The sequence below is a fragment of the Melanerpes formicivorus genome, unplaced genomic scaffold (genome assembly GCF_026170545.1).
Source record: "Melanerpes formicivorus ecotype bairdi unplaced genomic scaffold, bMelFor1.0.p_v2 SCAF_6, whole genome shotgun sequence".
NCBI classification, from domain to species: Eukaryota; Metazoa; Chordata; class Aves; order Piciformes; family Picidae; genus Melanerpes; species Melanerpes formicivorus.
Window position 1 is genome coordinate 6,571,318 of NW_027142358.1, and position 21,914 is coordinate 6,593,231.

At 42.0% G+C, this 21,914-nt stretch overlaps 1 protein-coding gene across 2 annotated transcripts in view; it reads right to left on the reverse strand.

Moving 5' to 3' along the window:
- Positions 1-2,730: 2,730 nt before the first annotated feature.
- CFAP58 (cilia and flagella associated protein 58) overlaps positions 2,731-21,914 on the reverse strand; it is a 72,012-nt gene continuing 52,828 nt past the window's right edge. For both annotated transcript variants that reach the window (XM_068139215.1, XM_068139214.1), the window contains 3 exons: positions 12,279-12,398; positions 9,893-10,026; positions 2,731-4,091 (listed from right to left, as the gene is read on the reverse strand). In XM_068139215.1, the coding sequence (XP_067995316.1) occupies positions 3,971-4,091; positions 9,893-10,026; positions 12,279-12,398 (375 nt within the window). In that variant the 3' untranslated portion in view covers positions 2,731-3,970. The remainder of the gene's footprint in view (positions 4,092-9,892; positions 10,027-12,278; positions 12,399-21,914) is intronic.

The following is a 21,914-nucleotide window of genomic DNA, read 5'->3' on the forward strand; positions in this document are numbered from 1 at the left end:
TAAGAAACAGTTCCATAAGTTGTCTGTGACTTACAAATTCAGGTTCATCATTGCCCTCTCAGAAGGGACATTGCAGGAGATGAGCACTGCACAAGCCAGCAAAGCAGCAGAGAAACTAGGAGATCCAGCAATAAGTACAGCTGAAATGTCTGTTGAGTTACAGACTGTTTACTACTCTATTGCAGGGATATCAGATTATACAAAGGGAAACAAAAAATCCCCAGGAGAACAGGTACCAGCATACACAGCAGACGAAACCACAAAACCAACCATCGCTGTGTGCGAACCAAAACCAGAACAAAAAGGGCTGAACTCCAGCCTGGAAACTAAGAGACACAAAAACCCCGGAACAGGAAACTTTACAAACTATAGAATACATTGCAAGTCCCAGAAATCCCAGCCAATCCCTTGTCTGTCATACAGTGAGCATGATGTGGAAAATACAATCCCGCTTCCCATGTTGCTCTGAGCCACTGGGCAAAGGGGGTAGTCCCATCCATCATGCCTACTAGTGGGATCAGTCAGCTAAAACCAATAGAGGCACCAAGGCTGCTCTTCTGTCCCAGTGTCAGGATGCAGCAAGAGCCACCCACTCCCTAAGGGCCAAGAAACCACAATGAACTCACCTCCAGGACTAAGCTTGTTAAATGGTTCCCATGGGCCTAGGTGGAGCTGATCAGGGCCCTTAAACCCATTAGGGCCCCAGGGCTTAGCACCTGCTGCTCCCCTTACACTGTGGTACTGTTAAAGGTCTGTGGGTGCCAAATCCTCAGCTTTTCCTTCTGAGGCATCCCTGGAGTTGGTAACTTTCAACACAACCAAGGCTGAGCTGTGACCTGTTTTTCACTGCTGTTGACTGAAAGGGTTCCCAGATTTAGAGCAGCAGGACATGTTACTGGGTGTGTAGCTCCTGCTGCTCTGAATTCACAAAGCGAGTGTAAATTAAGGACAGGAATATTGTGCCAGCACTTTGGTAGCTGACAGGTGATCCCAGAAGGGTTGTGCTCCTGCCATTGAACTTGATAGTTCAGTGTAGTGTCTTGTTTGTGTCCTGCTTATATAATAACCTGAATACAGACCCTGCCAAACAAGATCAGAGCCTAAGTCTGATGTGAAGTTGTTTAAAATATCTTCATATTGCAAGACCTCTGAAAATGAACAATATTACACACTTTGCTCACTGAAAAACACTCTAGGATAGATTTACTGTGCAAGCTACTAACAGCTCAAATCCAAACCAATTAAAGTGAAGAAAGAGTTCCTCTGACTTAAGTGCCATGGATCATAGCCCTGCGCCTCCATCTTTTCACGTAAGTTTACAGGAATAAGAAGTTAAAGATATGCTTGCTACTTCTAGGCTTATATCTTGCACAGACTGGAATTCAATTAACATTTTTCTGCAACAAAACTTGGAGAAGCACTTCAGAGCTGCTGCTCACAATGCAGAAGCGACTGAACAAATGATACTCTCATTAACGCTCTGCCTTTCCCTGCTGTGCAAGCCAAATCCTTGAACACTAAAAGCACCTCAGCATCAGCTGGGTTCACAGACATCCAGAGCAATTTTTCAAGCTCCTTGACTTTTATAGACCAAGGGGGAAGGGATTTGGTGTGCTTTAATCCATTCTATTATATGAACTCAGAAATGGTTTTCACTTTCTAGCACTATAAATTAAGCTGGCTGCAGTTATTCTATTCCTGATTAAGCTGAAAGTTACTGGCAATAATTTGATGACTAGATTTTCTTGCCCTTATTTTTGTCTTCTTTTTCCAAATTAACCTGTGAATTTAGGTTCCCTGGTCCTAAGTAAATAATGCAATAAAACTGGGGACAGTAGCCAACACATTCACATCTGGATGCTTGAAATGGAGGGCAAACACATCAAAAGCTCCTATTTGTATTTGTAGGTGGAACTCACTGTATTTAAGTCCCAGGTCTTCAGACTGGAGGAACATGTATGAGAAAACCACAAATCTTTTGCACTCTTATGGGTTTTTTTAATCTAGAAGACTAATCACTTTTTAGACATAAGTGAATTCACCTTTGGAAGTCATTAGACAAATACCCACTTGTTTTAGAGACCAGAAAAGAATCTCAGGTCAAGAATCATTAAGAATGGAGTTTTTTACCCAATCACTGCAATCAAAGATACTAACAAGGAAATCCAAAGGGGGGGGGGGGGGGGGGGAAATCTGTTTTCTTTACTGTATTCATAAAAATCTATGCAATTAGGAAACAGATTCCATTTGCTTGGCTCCCCTTACTTTTCCCTGACTACTGTAACACCTTGTCTCCTAAACCCTGATAACAGAGAGGGAAAGATGCACAGAGGCATGAACTACCCTGGGTAAATTAGAGGTTACACAGTACAGCACAGAGTGTAACAAATAAATTGCTTCTCTACAATGTGATGGTATTGTAGGAGTCTAGTTGTGTCTCTCTCATTCATGTGAATTAATAAACGTGGCTTTGATGATTTATTTCAGAACCAATTACTTCTCAGCATCAGTAAGCATAGCAGAGTCCAGCTCCAGGTTGGATACTCAGGACCTTAGCAAATACCAGCTTTTAAAAGCTCGAGTAAAACCTGCCTGGGACCCACCAAACTCAAGTGCCTATGTCATTTACTGTCAATTATTCTAGCTATAAGGACATGTCAGGTACACAAAAGACACAGTTTAGACAGCACAACTGCCCTAAAATTATAACTTTATCATAATGTACAATTTCTTCACTTGACAGTGGAAAAGCAGTAATAGTTATTTTGGGAACAAAAGAAAAACACAATGGATCTGATGACTAAGTGTTCTGGTCCCCAGTGTAAAAGCAAAGTAGATCCCTGTCATATTTAACTTGATTCCTTTGAATTAAACACTTCCATTAAAAGTTTCCCACAGGAGCTTTAATATTTAATTGTGTATTCCACCAAAGAAAAGAACAAAACCTTTGCAAAGGGTTTTTTGTGCATGTGAAATATTTATCAGCATATCTCTTTGGACAAGTATTTTTATCCCCCAGGCTGGGGAAAAGCTTCCATGTACAAATCAGTTTCAAAACATTTTATTTTAAAGCTTGGAAGTTTTCTATACTTCCAGCACCTCATGCCGTGACTTTGTTATTTCGCTTGTTAATGAATGGTAATTAAATCTCTTTTGGCTGAAAAGGTTGGAGGGCTCCTGCTGTATTACAAAAACAACTTCTGAAAGTTACAAAAAAAAAGCCCAAGTGTCTAGAAATTAAAGAGTAAAGTTTGCCATGTTTTGAGTCCAAGTCTGAATTGCTTGGAAGGATTTATGTGGGAGAACAGCACGTCCCAGTCAGTGTGTACAGTCTCTCCAGTTGAACAGACATAATTATGTCACTTGGTGTCGATCAGAGTAAACAGGATCACATTTTTAATAATGCATATTGCGGCCACAAACCTCCTTGATCTTACTAACAACTGCAGGAAACACTGCACAAACCCTCTTACATATTACCTGCACAAAGAACTGCTACATGTGTACATCTAAATAAAGGCTTGTTAATTCTGCATTTGCTCAGTAGGGTTTGAAACATCAGCTTATTAATTTTTCTTCTGTTTTCTCATCGCTTTCAGGTTCTTTGAGCCAGAAGATAAATGGAAGGAGTGCTTACAATAGAAGCAGATAAAGGGGAAATAACTACATATTAAGGCAACTTGTGGTGCTAAACAGAGATACAGTATTTAAGAAGAAGTATCTGCTTGATGTCCACTATTGGGTTACTGTGCAAGCTTCTGCTGGTATCATATCGGCAGACTCGGTCCAGAGTTTGTAAACCAAAACTGTTATTATTTCCACTATAAAGTACTTTCTCCTGAAGGCAATAGTGATTTTAGAGAGAAAGTTGATTCTGAATTTCTTTTAAAATGCTGCTTACTCAAACAATCCAGCACAAACAGATTTTTATCGAGAAACTGGGAATGGGAACAAAGAGATAAATCCATTCCTAAGCTGTAACTTTGGGCAGAGGTCTGCTGAGAGCAAAGCCCCCTCCAACGAAGCAAGGAACATCAGACTTGTGGTGTGGAAACTGAGGTTTTATGTCAGTCATGAACTGCTCCTTCTCCCTGTAAAGAGAAAGAAAGAAAAGGAAAATACATGTTTCATTCTGCAGCCCAGCAATGCTTACCAACTAAGGAAACATGTGTCCTCCAAAGTTTCTTTGATGCAACCACGTATTGAGACATCATTAAAAAATTGTTGATTAAAGCCTGTTAGGTTTAAACTGCCAAGACTAGCTGTCTGTTTGGATCTAATTACAAGCCCACTGATGGGGTTTGGAATTATTAAAAATTAGAAACAAATGAGCTTGCTTCGTTCTAACCACAAAATGGTTAGAACACCTCATTAGAGCAAGCTTGTACATAAGGCTCCATGACTTCACATTCCTAATCACCATCCCACTCTAGCAAGCATATGCCTATTTTCAAACAGCCACGTTCATCAAAGGGAGATGTTTCTTTCTTTGTTGAATTTTAATGAAAAATAATGTTATCTGTCTTCACATTTTAACAAAGTTCTAGTGCTAATTGCACTGCCTGTGGTTTTTTTTTGCAGAAAACCAACAGTGTGCTGTGGGTGCACTGATAACCCCCGCGAGTTGCTCCATCTGAGGATCCAGGAGGGCTTGAATTTGAGGGCCTTAAGGGAAGGAACAAGGATTAGCTGGTTCCACTCTTATGAGGTTGGGGAGTTGAGCACAGCAGAACAAAATACAAAGGGCAGGATTTCAGACTCACTGTGATGTAACTGGAGGTTTCAGAGAGAGGTCCTCACACATTTAAAATGAATCAAGTGGAGCTTTATGAAGTACTAGTTTACTGTAACAGTAGAGGTCTCAAGGCTTTACAAAGACAGTCAGTACTATTACTTTCATTTTACTGGCATCAAGACTGAGACACAAACCTGAGTGCAACCACACTTTTGCAAAATCTAGTCTTGTCACATTAGCACCCTTTCTTAGACCCCAGTAAGGGAAAACACTTCCTGGAATTATTATTTTTCTCTTTGTCCCCAAATAACAGTGTCAGAAGAAGAGAAAGCTCAGAGAAACCCTGTAGGATGACTAGTTATGCTTCCTTTTCCAAAATTAACCCACATGGAGATGGGAGAAGAGGCAAAAGATGGCACAGATTAACCATGAAAACCACTTAGAACTGCTTTTAATTGTACTGATGTAACACTACTAGAAGTGCCAGCTCACTATAAAATAACATTCCACATTTAGATGGCTCATCCGATCTCACTATTGGGCCTCCAACTTTGGGGAGAGAAAATGATGCAGAATCTATGCTCATTCTCTCTTCATGCTCCCACTGAGACAATCAACAGATGTGCTCATCAGGATGGAATATTCTATGCAGCTGAATGCTGTAATATATTATGCAGAATTAATGTGCAAGCAGCCACGTGCAAAAGCTCACAATTTACTACTGACATCCCTCGGTGCAGTTTTTTATGCAGGACTGCAGGACTGGGTCTCTGGTGTAGACTTAAGCTTCATACTTTCTCATTGATACTGACCAAGATCAACCTGGAGCCCTAGAGTTAGAAGCAATTAGGAAAAGCAGTGAAGCAGAAAAAGTGAAAGAAGCAAAAGAAGAGAATAGGATGGCTAACAAAAAGAAAAACCCAGGATATCTGGGAAAGATAACACTCAGAGCAGAAAAAGAGGATTTCAAATTCACAACCAGATTTTAAACATTGGATTTTCAGCTTGAACACAAAACAAAGCTAAATTCCTGTTGTCACTCATTATATTCCTTCAGCATCTTATAGAAAGCTGCATTAGTTCAGTATCAAGGCTTTAAATTACAAACCAGAACTGTCTTGAGCAAATCAATAAAAGCTTTAGATGATACCTTTGTGTGAGGTTATCTGAGAGTATTAACTCTCTTTCATACGAGGGCAGTCAATAATGCTATTAATGCTATTGTCCTGACAGGATCCTCTTTGTATTAGCAAAACCAGCCACATTTGTTTCAGACATGATGTTAACATTAGCCAGCATGATAGAGATCAAGGTTTGTGTCAGCTGGGATTTAGATCAACCTGAGATTGAAGAGTCATGAGATTGTAGAGTCAAATGGCTGTAGCTCATTGGGTAGCACCTGCACACCAGGCAGTACCTGTCCAGCTCAGTCTGAGGCAGGACCAACATGTATGTCGGGGTGAAAGACTCCCTGGGGAAGAACCTGGCTGCACAACAACTCTCCCTGTTGCAGAATGGAAAAGACACATCACACACAACTGGCAGTTTGAAGGAGGGCAGCACAGCAAGGCCGTTTCCTTTGCACTGCTGCTGGCCAACAGAAATCACAGGGATTTCAGAAATCACAGTTATCCAGCACCCATATATATTGGGGTGCACACATCCTTCAAAGCAGGATGTATTCCAACAGGCTTGACGGGGGAACAAAACAATTAGGTAGAAAGGAGAGCCCAGCACCTGGCCAGCGCACCTGGCCATCTCTCAGCTGCCACAAAGACAAGAGAAGTACAAGTCAGGGCTGAGGACAGCACAGTGTTGGTAGGTTCTGAGCCTGAAGTTGGAGCAATGAGATGCTGTCATTCTGCAGAAGAACCACTAACAGCATCCGGATGTACTTCCAAAACACAGATGTCATGCTCATCAGACTACACAGATGCCATGCTCATCAGACTACAGCCATACCTGTCCACAAGTACAATGACCTGACAAGCTGCACTAATGGCAGATATCTATCCTGAACCTATAAACAGTGCAATGAGTTCAGCACTAACTGACCTGCAAAAGAAAATTCCATTCACTGTGTGTGATTAACAGTCACCAGCACCTCATACAATTATTTTAGGCTTACTTTAAAGCAATTATGCACCTAATAAGTGTGGGTTTTTTTCAGTAGTTATGACAGGGATTAATTCTAGGTATGATGTAACAACAAACTATGGGTGAATTTCTTCTCATCTGATGAACAGAAAGAAACATGATGCCAGGGTCCAAAATGGAAACATTAAAACTATTGTGAAGAGAATACTCAGCTGCTGGAAATGGATTATCAGGCATTATGGCAGCCTCACATATTGATCCTAAAGCTCCAGGAAGGCCATTAGCACTGCACAATTGTTGCTAATTCCAAACATTAAGGTAACATTATGCAATTTGCAGATGGACAAAAATCACTGTTTATCACTGACTATTTTGCTAATTTAGTCATCAAAAGTGTTTTCTGGATGAAATATGCTTAAGAAAGAAATAGATACAGGCAGCCTTGAATTATATTCAGCAATGTAGAGAACTGTTGGCTTTAGTGTGTGAGAAAGGGACAGGCTGAAGATGGAAAGGGGTGGAAAGACAAAAGGCATACACAGAAAAGCTTGGTAACATGTCATCTGACTGCAGAAAGCAAAGAAACTTCTTTTTAAAGTCCAATAACGACATTTTCAGAAGTGACTAATAGTTTTGGTGTTCCAGCTTGGAGATTCATTATGAGAATGGTTTTACCTCTCTGACACTGCAAATTAGGCCACTTTAATGGGCTAGAAATTGGGCATTTTCTTTCATCAAGAGGAGAAGATGAGCACTCAGCTGTGGACTGAGAGTAGCGGGGAGGTGTAATCAAACTGCTACTGGTTAAGGACACATGACAACTACCTACAGGAAAATTCATAGGCTCTACTATCTAAAAAGTAAGACATCTGATGAAGCCAGACTCTGAGCCTTGATCACTTCCCTCCATCTAGATATAGGAAGGGAACAAGAATCAAATGGTGAATACTCTTCCTTGCAGCCATCAGCAATGCTACCTGCTAGCTGAAGGGGATAGTCATCAGTCCCAACTACCACATCATTGAGTAATATCTTAAAATGCCATTGTTCCCACACCAGGACCATGCAGTTGCCACCTGAAGAAAGATTGTTCCCCATATCATATGTTGCTTCATTATAACTTGAAAAACACACCAAAGTCCTCATAATGCTTGAAGATATCTCATGATATTTGACAAGTCATGGAAATCAGGCACAGCCCTTGGTGACTGGAGAAAGAGAAACGTGGCACTCACTTTTGAAAAAGGACCCTAGGCTCTGCTAACCTCTCAGCCTCAACTCCATGCCTGGGAAGATCATGGAACAGATCACAGTATCACCAAGGTTGGAAGAGACCTCAAAGATCATCGAGTCCAACCTGTCACCACAAACAGATCCTCCTAGAAGCCATGTTATGGTACATGAAGGACAGGGATGCAATTCAAGACAGCCAGCATGGCTTCACCAAGGGCCAGTCTTGCCTGACAAACCTAGTGCCCTTACATGGAATGGCAACATGAGTGGACAAGGGAAGAGCTATGGCTGCCATCTATCTGGACTTCTTTAAGGCCTTTAACATAGTACCCCACAACACCCCTCTCTCTAAATTTGAGAGCAGTGCTTTGTCAGTGCCACAGACAATGTGATCAAGTGCAGCCTCAGCAACTTTGCAAACAACATCAAGATGGGTGGTGAACTTAATGCACCAGATGGATGGGATGCCAGCCAGAGGGACATGGACAAGCTTGAAAAGTGGACCTGTGTGAACTTTGGGAGATTCAACAAGGCCAAGTATAGGGTCCTGCACCTGAGTCAGGGCAACCCCTGATATCAGTACAGGCCAGAGCATGAAGAGATTGAGAGCAGCCCTGCAGAGAAGGACTTGGGGCTACTGGTGAAGGAAAAGCTGGACACAAGCTGACAGTGTGTGCTTGAAGCCCAGAAGGACTGATGTGTCCTGTGCTGAAGTCCTCAGCACAGGAAAGACATTGACCTATTGGAGCAGGTCCAGAGGAGGGCCACAAAAATGATCAGAGAGCTGGAACACCTCTCCCAGGAAAAAAAAGGCAGAACATATGGGGATTGTTGAGCGTGGAGAGGGCTCCAGGGAGACCTTCTAGTGGCCTTATAAGAAGGACAAACATATTGGCAGGGCCTGTTGTGTCAGGACAAGGTGTAATGGTTTACCTGAAGGGAGGTTGTAGACAGGCAGAGGTTGGTCTCTTCTCCCAGGCAGCCAGTAGCAGAACAAGAGGACACAGTCTCAGGCTGCACCAGGGGAGGTTTAGGTTGGATGTTAGGAAGAAGTTCTATATAGAGAGAGTGATTGCCCATTGGAATGGGCTGCCTGGGGAGGTGGTGGAGTCACCGTCATTGGAGGTGGTCAGGAGGAGACCTGATGGGGTGCTTGGTGCCATGGGTTAGTTGTTTAGGTGGGTTGGATTGGTTGATGGGTTGGACACGATGATCTTGAAGGTCTCTTCCAACCTGATCTATTCTATTCTATTCTATTCTAATCTATTCTATTCTATTCTATTCATCTGAAAGCTGCTAGATTTAGACTAGATATAAGGAAGACATTTTTGACAATGAGGGTGGTGAAACACTGGCACAGGGTTCTCAACGAAGTAGCAGAAGTCCCATCCCTGAAAACATTCAAATCAGGCTGGATGGGGCTCTGAGTAATGTGATCTAGTTGAAGATGCTCCTGTTCCTTGCAGGGAATGTTGGACTAGGTGACCTTTAAAGGTCCCTTCTCACCCAAACTATTCTATGATTCAGTGTAAGAGAACAGACTTTAATCTATGTCCTCTGGGCACTCTCTCATTGGCATAAATAATTTAACTGGTCTGCAGAACATGTTAGCAACATCTCTGCTGGATATTCTTGTCCTGGCCATAGATCACATTAAATCTTGACTAAACTGAAATAATATGATGGAAAATATCAGGAAAACAAGGCAACAATATTATATCACCCTAGCAAAACTTGGCCACCTTCTGATCAAAAGCATGAAGTAGCATCAAAAGACCCCTAGCGTATGCAGAAATTTACATAGACAGAACTGTTATTTTCCATTACTTGGCCTGTTGTTCCTTGCGTTTCTGAGACAGATATTTCTTCTTCACATTCTGAAGCTCGTTGGCAAGTCTTTCAATTTCGTGTTTGTATTCTTGGCTCTGTGATTCATACATATTCAGCTCTGAGGACAAAACCTAACAAATAAAAGGCAAAAATCAGGAACAGGAGATATTAGTTTCACTTACACATAAGTTAGTACTTTTCCCAGCACTTTTTCCTTTCACCTTTGATGATGTAGGACATCACTATTTTCCATCACATCTCATTTTCTATCATGGTGTTTCATTTGATCACCCCTGCTCACCTAAAGACAATTTACTAAATTAAGACTATGCCATTTAATCACAATGAAACATGTAAAATATGCTTCAACTGTTATGGGAAAGGTACTAATACACACATTAGCTCTTAATATTCTGGGACACAAATCTGGGTGAAAACTCAAAATGAAGCTCTTAAAAACAAAAAAGGCAAGGATTTCTTTAATAATAATGGGATTTATGCTACAAGATTCACTTCCTCACCGAGCACTGTTCGGCTCCTACACCACCGTGCAGTGGCCATGCTGGCCAAGTGGTGAGGACCGTGCTGCCCGGGGTGCTGTGTGCCTGCAGCAACCTCAGCTCACACCTGCCTGCTTTACTGTGGCCCTGACTGAGAGAGATGGCAGCATTTGGTATCTGTAAGGACTGGTGAGAATTAAAGAGGGAGCTGGGGCTCTTCCACATCTGGAGTATTGTGTCCAGTTCTGGGTCTCTCAGTTCAAAAAGGACCTCAGGGAGCTGCTTGGAAGAGTCCAGTGCAGAGCCATGAAAATTTTTAAGGGAGTGGAACATCTTCCTTATAGGACAGACTGAGGGAGCTGAGGCTCTTTAGCTTGGAGAACAGGAGACTGAGGGGTGACCTCATTCATGTTTATGAAGATGTAAAGGGTGAGTGCCAAGAGGATGGAGCCAGGCTCTGCTTGGCGATGCCCAATGACAGCACAAGGGGCAATGGGTGGAAGTTGAGATGTAGGAAGTTCCATGGAAACAGGAGAAAGAATTATTTCACTGTGAGGGTGACAGAGCACTGGACCAGGTTCCCCAGGGAGGTTGTGGAGTCTCCCTCTCAGGAGATGTTCAAGACCTGCCTGGATATATTCCTGTGTGATCTGCTCTAGGTGATCTTGCTCTGGCAGGGGGGTTGGACTGGATGATCTCTTGAGGTCCCTTCCAGCCCCTAACATTCTGTGATTCTGTGATTTGTTATCTGAAGCAATGCAATCCACACAGGCAAAGTAGTACCAGACAGTCTAAATGTTCATCCAACGCTGCTTTCAGGTGAATCACCAAACTTTAAAGCAAGTAAGAACATGCATAGTGTGTTTTCCTTCCTTAAGAAGGAGATTAGCTTGACCTGGCACCACAAAACGGCAGGCACACCAGTGCACCACAGCACACTGTGCCTGAAACACACAGTAGCAATCGACTGCATTAACGACAAATGGCAACCGTATGGGAAACTTCAAATCGCATTCAGTGTAGCTAAACTTTGGCTTCTATTTTACATTTTCTGCATTGTTTTTCTTCTCCATGGAAAGCTAAGATTTGCATAACAGCCTCTTTGTTTCCTAAGGGCCCATCTGCTCCTGCATATTTTTTTCCTCATGGTTAGTATAGACGTGATTATGATGCAGTGAACAGGAGATGATGACTTCAACAGGGAGAGATGCTATAGAAGTAGATGAACTCCTGGGGAGACTGATACTTTATGCAGGCAAGAACAAGGGAAGACCAATTTATTCTATCAAATAATCCCTTTTTAGTATCATGCTTTCAAAGTTTCTCACAAAGTTCCTTTAGAACCAAGAAATCTTCCCTTCTAGTGACAAGGGGTTGGGACAGGTGACTCCTGTCATCTCTACAAAAGTTGCAGGTCTGCACATGTGTACATGTTGCAGAAGAAATTACACTTTAAGACTGGATTCTCAATATATTCACACTGATTTGTTAAAAAGAATATGAAACAGCTTCAATTTGCTTCTTAAAGATCTTAACAATGGAAGAAAAGGGAAAGAGAATAAGCTTAATGGAAACTGATAGTGGCCCAGAATGCCTACGCACAAAAAAGCATTTACAGCATTGTGCTTCATGTTCATATACCAAGGCATTTCCTCTATTTTAAAGAAAGAAACTTGAATAACATGACAAAAAGTTCTTTCTTCTATTGCTGTTGTTTCTCCATTTGAGAGATGCGATATTAACTTTATTTTCCTGATCTGATATATTAAGGCATGCACACCGCACATTGAAAATTTTCCTGAAGCCTTGCTCCCCAGGATCACTAGTGGTGTCATTCTGCAAGCCTGGCAGCCCCTCATGCAGGGACAGAGGGCATCTCTTACCTTGAGCTGTTTAGTTTTCTCTCGGAGAGTGCGCCGGTAGAGCTGCAACTGTTCTGCGGCTTCAGGCCCAGGCTGCCGGGCCAGGATGCGCTTCAATTCCACATACAGCTTCTCCTTTTCCTAAGAAACAGACAAGAGGAAGAGCCCTTACAAAACTATTACAACCTGTAATGAAATCAACCTCACTCAAAAATGCAACTCAACTCAGGAAGATATTTGCAGAAACAAATCTGCCTGTGTGTCAGTCTTCCCTCACTGGCCATAAGGTATTTAAAGTTGTTGTGATAGCAGTGGGAGAGCTCATTAGGAGAAACAGCCAACTACTCTGAACCACAAATTAAATACTCACACACTGTCATCTGGGAACATGCTCTGCCACAGAGAATGTGAAACAGCCACTGAAAGAGTATCCAGGGGTGGGAAATTAATGACTAATATCTGTGCTTATTGCAGTCTTTCTTACAAGCCACATTGCCTTATATGAAGGATCACAGCTTCACCCAACAGGATGTAAGCAAGATATGAAAATGTCAGAGCAGAACTTTCTATTCTTTCAAAGTAAATCCTGCAAAGTAGATATACAGACACACATATACATAACCTTTCAGTTTAATTGCAGAAGCCCTGGGAAAGGAAAAGAAACTATGAACAGCAACAACTATGACTAACACAATTACTACCAAGTAATCTTTATTTGTCATGTGTCTGTTCTTCCTTCAAGCTGGAGAGGTATACCTGTGGGAATTTAATATATCCATACCCAAACAGAAACCACTCCAGGACCTGCTTGCAGCTTTTTGTACTGAAATGATGCTTGCAGGTGTGCTTTGAGATGTACTGGTTTTCAGTCTGAGGAATAAAGCTCTAAGCAAAGCCACCCTCCTAGCTTTGCACACAGCAGCATTTTCAGTATCTACCCTGTCAGACTATTTTTATTATTAATAATTAACATTACTTAGCAACATGCCAACCTTTTCTGGTACCTAGAGAGCTGGAATTAAAAAGGAAGGTCATTTGACTGGAAGTCAGATTAGCAGTCAAAAGATACAACTGAAGAAGGCAAAAATGCCAAGCAGGGGTAGGATGGGTGACTACTTACACTGTCTCTGACAAAACCCTTTTTTCCTGTCTGCTTATATAAACTCTGTCTACAACTCTTACCACAGAACTCTTCTGTCATGTGGGCAACTATGTCATTGCATCACCTATAATTGCTACATTTAGCCTTGCTCAGAGGTTGAGGTAGGACATTCCAAATTTGCTTGTAAAATTTTGAGTGTCTATCTCCAAGGGTTTTTAGACATCAGCATTTTCTGAAAACCATACTCCATAATGTTGTCAAGTTGGGACCCAAACAATGGAAGCACTTCAAATCATAAATTACTTCTGCAAGCGCTGCCCTTAAACTCTGAGTATTACTGACAAATAGTTCCTCATAAATGAAGTTGTTCACAGTTTCTCTCTGGAAAAATCCAAACCTTCTGAGACTCAGACTGAAGTTGCATAATGGCAAATATTACACAGAATTCATTCTACACAGAGATCCTATTTCACTACAAGTGCTTTCCACTACCACCTTTTTTTTTATTCTGAGGAAGCAAGATTTAACCACAAGTTAAAAACAACAGCAAAAGAAGAATCTGCCTTGTCCAAATCTGGCTGGTCAGTATTAACATTCCACCCCTGAACGTATCACAGATCCGTATTTTGGAGGAGCGTAATGGTAATTTGGATAAATATGGAGCACTTGATGGATTGAAGGTCTTATGTGCAATTGTTTTCCAATTTATTTCTCTTCTAACCCTCTAGAAGGGCCTGCCAGGCTCTTCAAACATTGTGCAATGGTGTGTATAATAACCCCATTTAGAGACAAAGCGTGCAATTCTGTTATAAGGAGAATCTATCTTATGCAACAGAGACTCGTTAGCTGTCCAATGCATATTGTCTGCATAACACAACTGAGGCAGAACCAGCTGTCTTGTAATGCATATCCTGTCCTTCCTTGCTAAGTGCTGTCCATCTCTTTTACATCTAGTCAATTAATTTGTCACTGGGTTAGAAGCACCATATGTCAGCAAAATGTTAAAAGAAAAACCTGTGCAGTTCTTTCCTCAGCAGCAGAAGTCTGCATTCACAGGTTGGCATTTGCATCATTTTTGACAGCTCACCCCAGCATGCAAAAAATCAACTAATTTTAAAAAAAATCAATTAATTTTAACACAGCACCCACCAGAGTAAATCTAAGTCAGTCACAAGATGCATGTGATGCTACTATCCAATATCCACTGCAGGTGCTTGGTGTTTTTATCTCTACACATAAGAAACCAGGAGTGGCTGGGGGGGGAAACCACACAAATTTATAAAGAAAGATTTTGGCTTCTACAATACTCATATTCATTCAAAGAACAGACAAGCTGTGCAGTGCATATTACATACAGATATCTTATAAATAGAATAGACCAGGTTGGAAGTGACCTTTGAGGTCATTGAGTCCAACCTATCATCCAACACCATCTAATCAACTAAACCATGGCACCAAGTGCCCCATCCAGTCTCTTCCTAAACACTTCCAGTGATGGGGACTCCACCACCTCCCTGGGCAGCCTGTTCCAATGGCCAATCTCTCATTCTGTGAAGAACTTCTCCTTAACATTCAGCTTAAACCTCCCCTGGTGCAGCCTGAGACTGTGTCCTCTTGTTCTGCTGCTGGGTGCCAGGGAGAAGAGACCAACCACCACCTGGCTACAACCTCCCTTCAGGGAGTTGTAGACAGCAATAAGGTCTCCCCTGAGCCTCCTCTTCTTCAAGCTAAGCAACCCCAGCTCCCCCAGCCTCTCCTTATAGGGCTTGTGCTCCAAACCCCTCACCAGCTTTGTTGCCCTTCCCTGGACACATTCCAACAAGTCAACATCTTTCCTAAACTGAGGGGCCCAGAACTGGACACAGGACTCAAGGTGTGGCCCAACCTGCACTGAGTACAGGGCAGAATGACCTCCCTGCTCCTGCTGGCCACACTATTCCTGATACAGGCCAGGATGCCATTGGCCTTCTTGGCCACCTGGGCACACTGCTGGCTCATGTTCAGCCTACTACCATCAGTACTCCCAGGTCCCTTTCTGCCTGGTCGCTCTCCAGTCAGTCTGACCATCAGATACAGCACAGAACATGTAAAAAGACCTGTAGGGCTGTTTGATGTGTGTGTTGTACCCAATGGAAGACAGATCTATGTTGCTGTTTTGTTTTGGAAACAAGCAAAATGCACACACATTGCTTAAAATATCTGAGAATCCAATGGGGCTGGATTGAGATCAGGTATCCTGACACTGAAAAGAAAATCCTAAACCAGCAACAATGACCAGCAGTGTAGCAGTCATGCAACACCAAGAAGTTAAGCTGATCTGTTTGCTGCCTATTGGAAGTCAGTTAACACTGTTTTGTCCAAAATAGATGTCTGTAAACATTTCTTTCTGTTGGTGGCTGTGCAGGTGATGCTGGAGAAAAAGCTATCTAAAATCCTGCACCCAATGGGCAGGAATAGGTCAATCCTGATTGCATGTGCAAGATGCATTTCTTTGGCTTGCCCCACACTGCGTGCCCTCACACTGCCCTCCATCCTTGTGCCAGGTAGCAATCACAACATACATCTTGCCAGAGTTAGATGCTCCTGAAATGAAAGGACCTTACAAGTTACAACCATGCTGTGAGACTCCACTCTTCTTCATGAGGAGGTGAAGGATGATCCATCAGATCTCTCTGCAGCTCTGAGCTATTAAGCCTTCATAGGTTAAGAGTAATGCCCATGTCTTCAGATCAGGTCTAGGTCAGTACCAAAGCTTTTTTATGTGATCCTTCCCATGGCAAAATTCCCATGGAATTCAGCAGGTGTAGGACTGAGCCCATAATGTCAACCAGCTTCACTGCAGAGAGATGAGGGCACATTCATTTTGTGTATGTAGGGCATACTGGGAGACTCAGATTAAGGGTTACAGTCAAATTTCAGGCATTCCAAAGAGAATTTCAGCACCTTTGTGAATACCTGCTGTAAAAATTGTGTAAATAAACCTTCCCATTATTTTTAGAACAGCTCTTGCTGTCTTAGATTTGTTTTCCAGGGGAGCTCAGAGGGGCCCACAGATCTGCCTTTAGCCTCGGCCATAGCAATAAGTTTCTGCATCCCTAAGTCTCTCACCCGTTAATTCAGATGTGGGGAAAGGCAAGAGGTGAGTAGTGCTTTCCTCCAAATTTAACTAGCTGCTGTCTCAGCCAGAATTTGGAGGTATCCTGGCCTGCTTATTCTACAGTGAACTGAGAAAAAAATCATTTTCTTCTGCAAATTTTAATTTATTCCTCAGGACCCAGTGGTCAGTAGCTGCCACAGCCCAAAGCAAGAGTGAATTTTGCCAGAACAATCCTACTTCAAAAGAAGCTATTGCTGCTGACCAGCACAGCCCAGTTTGAAGAGTTTTGCTTGCCATGGGGACAATCAGCAACATATAATAATGATAATAATAATAATAGTAATAATAATCAAACAACCAGGTTGGAAGAGACCTTCAAGATCATCGTGTCCAACCCATCAACCAATCCAACCCACATAAACTAAACCATGGCACCTCCAAAGCAATACCAAAGCATTTAGCTACTTTGTCAAGGGATGGGGAGGCAGCTGCCAGTGTTGGGTTAGACCACTGCACCCGGTATTAGCTCTAAAGATATGACTCAATTTTATGTCATCTCTCTCATCATGACACCAGGAAACTCCTGAAATGATCCATCTTCTTAGTTAGCCCTGGGTATCATTCTGAGTCATACGTTTCCAGAGAAGGGCAACAAGGCTGGTGAGAGGTCTTGAGCACAAGCCCTGTGAGGAGAGAATGAGGGAGCTGGGATTGTTTAGCCTGGAGAGGAGGAGGCTCAGGGGAGACCTCATTGCTGTCTACAACTACCTGAAGGGGGGTTGTATCCAAGAGGGAGTTGGTGTCTTCTCTCAGGCAACTAGCACCAGAATGAGAGGACACAGTCTCAAGCTGCACCAGGGGAAGTTTAGGCTCAAGTTGAGGAGAAAGTTCTTCAATGAGAGAGTCGTTCACCATTGGAATGTTCTGCCCAGGGAGGTGGTGAAGTCACCGTCCCTGGAGGTGTTCAAGAAGGGATTGGATGTGGCACTTGGTGCCATGGTCTAGTCATGAGGTCTGTGGTGACAGGTTGGACTCGATGATCTTTGTGGTCTCTTCTAACCTTGGTGATGCTGTGATATTGTTTAATTTAGATATATCCCCAGCAGAAACAGGCCATGAAGTCCCAGCTCCCTCATTTTTATCAGCTTGCCTTCTCAAGTAGATAATTTAACAAATTCACCTGGCATAGCAGCAACATCAACGACCTTCTCCACTAGAAATTCAAAAACCCTATTGTGCAACAAAAGCTTTCTAGCATGAAAATGATCTAAAAACAAAACAAACAAAATCCAACCAAACAAAAACCAAGCAACACTGAAAACACCCAAAACACAGAAAGTCCCAAAGCCTTTGACTCAGAATAAATTCCATTTCTGTTAGCACCTGTCTCCATGTCTGAGTCTAGGAAAAAACCCAAGATAAAGATGATACAGATGGAGAGCAAAAGTGTATGTAGTGTGTGGTGGAAGACCTAAAAACACTTAACCTAGCTAAAAATCCTTACTGCAATCAGCAAGGTGGAGAAAGCAACACCAAATAGGCTGCCCAGGGAGGTGGTGGAGTCACCATCCCTGGAGGTGTTCAAGAGGGGGTTGGACATGACACTTGGTGTCATGGTTTAGTCATGAGGTCTGTGGTGACAGATTGGACTTGATGATCTTTGAGGTCTCTTCCAACCTTGGTGATTCTGTGATTCTGTGACTTTGGTGAGGAAAACAAGCCATTCAGGGTACCACAGAGAAAGCAACACAGTAAATGTGTAAGTACAATACAGTTCATCATGACTTTGGTGAGGAAAGCAAGTCAGTGAGGGTGCCACAGAGAGGTTCTCTTACTTATTGGTGTGATAACCAAAATTTCAGCACTATATTGAACTGCAGAGCCATCTTGTTTGCAATGCCATGCACCAGCAGCAGAGCATCCTTACGGGGTGTGACACTGAAATCTGGATTAAATACATACATAGCCATGCACATCTAATCATAATCATTTTACCTGTATAAGCTGCACATTTATTTGTGTGTATATAAGCCTAATACAGTAGCTGTTGGGTCAGGACACCTATGATTAAAAGTTTTATGAGATGTAGAAGAAAATAGCATATGGTAACCTTCACAAATTTTATAACAGCAGAAAGTTGCCTCCAGCACTGTGAGAAATGCACAGCATAATCTTTTTCAATAAACACTTTTCAAAAGCTCCTGCTCTTTCTTGTCTATTCCACATCCATCAGCAAACACCTTTGCAAGTATTCAGTTCCCAAGAACAGCTTATATTTTCATCATCATCTAGACCCTCCTTGAGCTGTCCAATGTGAGCTTTTTTATTGGCTTAAATAATTCAGGTTTGAAAGAGGACACTGAAGCTCTTTTCACTATGTGACAACAATAACACTGCATGAGAGACTACGGGTTTTGTTGTTCAATTGCTGCTACCAAGTTGAAGGAAAGGCTGGGATAATGGCCCCATCCTTGGTGAAATTTGTATCACTTTAGAAGGAGTTAAATTAAACCTGTCGAATGACTACAGTAACAGTGACTCTCAAGAGCAAATCTGCACAGAGCAGACTGCACCAAACTGACTGGCATTTTCAAAACAGCTTAATGAGAGAGGCAAAAACACCTTGGAGCATCTTCTAAGGTCATGACTTTTTTCCCTATCAGTAAAAGCTGATTCTGCATTATTACCATCTTCTAGGAACAACAAAATACAAACATTTCCAGCCAAAGTGCAGTTGGAACTTATTATTTTTATTATTAATCCTAGGCACTGGTACTATTGTGTCTTTCTTAGGAAATGTGTGAGAAAACAGGGTGTTTTATTCCCAACAAACATATCTTCCTCTCCTTTCCACTTCTGAACTCTGGGACACCAGGATAACAGTGTCAGAGGAAAATGGCATGGATACCTCTAGCTGCAATTCCCTTTTTACTTTTGACATTACACAAGAGTTCATAAAATCATTAACCCAAGTACCTCATTTAATCAGTGTGTTTATATTGCAGAAGATGACCATTTATTATCCCCTGTTCTTCCATATGTGAACAGGAACACACATGCACATGTATGTATACAAAAGTGAGCTGTTCCTTGAAGGTGAGAATTACCCTTGACATGGCATGGAAATAGTCCAGCCATTTGCACAGTGCCTGCAGCTTGACAGTTGGGCTGAAGAGAGCTCTAAATAAAACTTTGTTTCACATTATAGTAGCAGGTTGTCTTAAAAGTGTCCTGGGGGGGATTCAGAGGTTGATACAAATTTTACCAACAAGGCATCTAAATAGACTAAGTCAGTAAGTCTACATAGGAAACAATGAGGAACCTTTCACTGGCTAATAATTAGTATATAAAGGGTTTCAAGCCCCACCCCCCACAGCCTACCCCCCCAAAAAAGTCAACTCTTCAAATGTAGACTATTTGACTTAAACCCTCTGTGTTTTAACATCAATATAACACCATGTATTGCAGCTATTCAATAGCCCTTTTGGATATTTAAAATATCAAATGAATCAAAGGGGAATTATCACAGCTCTGCTGTGAATGATTAACTGCTCCTGCAGGTAGAGTCTTGGGATGGGAATTCCCAGCAGACCCTGATCTGACAGATGACCTCAAAGGGTCAGAGAAACTGCAGAGCTGCTTGTAGAAATACCTACCTGTAAGTTAGGCAGCTAGATCTCTTGGATTGCTTGCTTGACTTAGATCCTTATTATTCCCTGAAAGATGAGAGCACTTAAAGTCCTTTGGTGTTCTGGAATTGCTACCTCTGAACAGCTGTCTCAAAGTCAAGTTACCACTTAAACCTACAAATACCTGTCTAAGAAGGCAGTAAAACCTTTCTGACAGGACAGCAGTGTTTCCCTGCATATGCCAAGTACCTCAGGGAGCAAAGAGTGGTCTCCTGTTACACTTTGGAACCTATTAAGAAATAAAAGTATATCTAAGAAATGCATGGCAATTCAGAAACCATTAATGTTTTTATATATGGCTTTCCTCAAGACTCACTGTAATTAGAGTTGACCTTTTGTTATCCTTCAAGGAGTCCTGTTTCAGCTCCCCTTGCCTGCTTCTTAAAATTCAAAGAAACAGAAAAAATATTTCAGGAAGAGGACAGACAGCAAATCTTAATATTCATGTAAAGACAACCACTGTGCCCAAGTGTGCCATCCCTTGTTTAAGATTCCAGCTATATCTGCTAAGGCAGCACAGGGAGACTTGAGCTCTGAGCATAGAGGTAGAATGACTGGCTGACTCATTCACCTTACATTCCCTACAGGTGGTTCATGACTCCCATGCCCTCAGCAGCTCATGTCTGGATGTCTCCAAGTGAAGAATGGAGGAACAGGGTTATATCTACACCTTTTTTGTGCCCTTGTGTGTCTAATTTTAAGGTCTCTTTTTTAAAAAAGTAACAACACAGAGGCTGTAACTGCCTGCCTCCAACTGCTCCAAACCAGCCCTAGTGCTGCTGCATCTTTCCCTGTGCTTTCTCAACGACAGCACCATTCACACTCCGGTAAGAATGAAAGTAAGTGATCCAAAATAGATTATATCTAGCCTGTCCACGGGGAATGCCTTTTATTTGTTGGGTTTTCTTCTTGTTGTTGGAACTATCATGCAAAACAGTAACCAATCACCAAATGGAATACTGTAGATTGTCCAAATCTTGCTGCTGATGGAAGAGCAGAACACCTTTGCCTCAGTGCAGAAATACCTGCCAAAGGGTATGCCTGAATAATAAAGATCTGCAGCTAGCTCTGGGCCACACTATGTAATGTGGGCTTAGGAATGTATTGCTACACTGCTGTTGCTGCTGCATTCCTCCAGTACTTTAACTCTTCTAGTAGCTTCTGGATGGCTGACAGTCAGTATTGGATTGTTAACAGCACTGCAAAGTTTGTGCACTGAATGTATTCAGTCAGCACAGCAAGTCATTTACTTTCCCTTAACAAGATAACTGGTTGATTAATATACTTTACCCTGGGGTGCACAGCAGATTTATTTCCTTCCCAGATACATGCTGAATACAGGAATGAGGAGTAAACACATTTGTTTTCAGTTATTTGTTATTTAGTGGACCAATTCCTGAACTTTTTACTCAAGCGTGATTCTAGCAAGCTATTGGTGAAGCTAACAATGTTAGAACAGGGTCATTTGACAAAATATTTTAAATCTAGTGACACAAGGTATCCATGCTCAGAGTTTCTTGGTTCAAACCAGATGTAACTCATTTGAATAAAATACATTGTTGGTCGTAGTTTCAGCTTTTCTGATGCAGGTTACGGATGACAGTGATGTACCTTGGGTGTTTACACAACCTCCTCTTTTCAGTATTTGAAGGTTATTTATGCACTTATGCTGACTAGACTAGACTAGACTAGAATAGAATAGAATTAACCAGGTTGGAAAAGACCTCAAAGATCATCAAGTCCAACCTATCATCCAACACCATCTAATC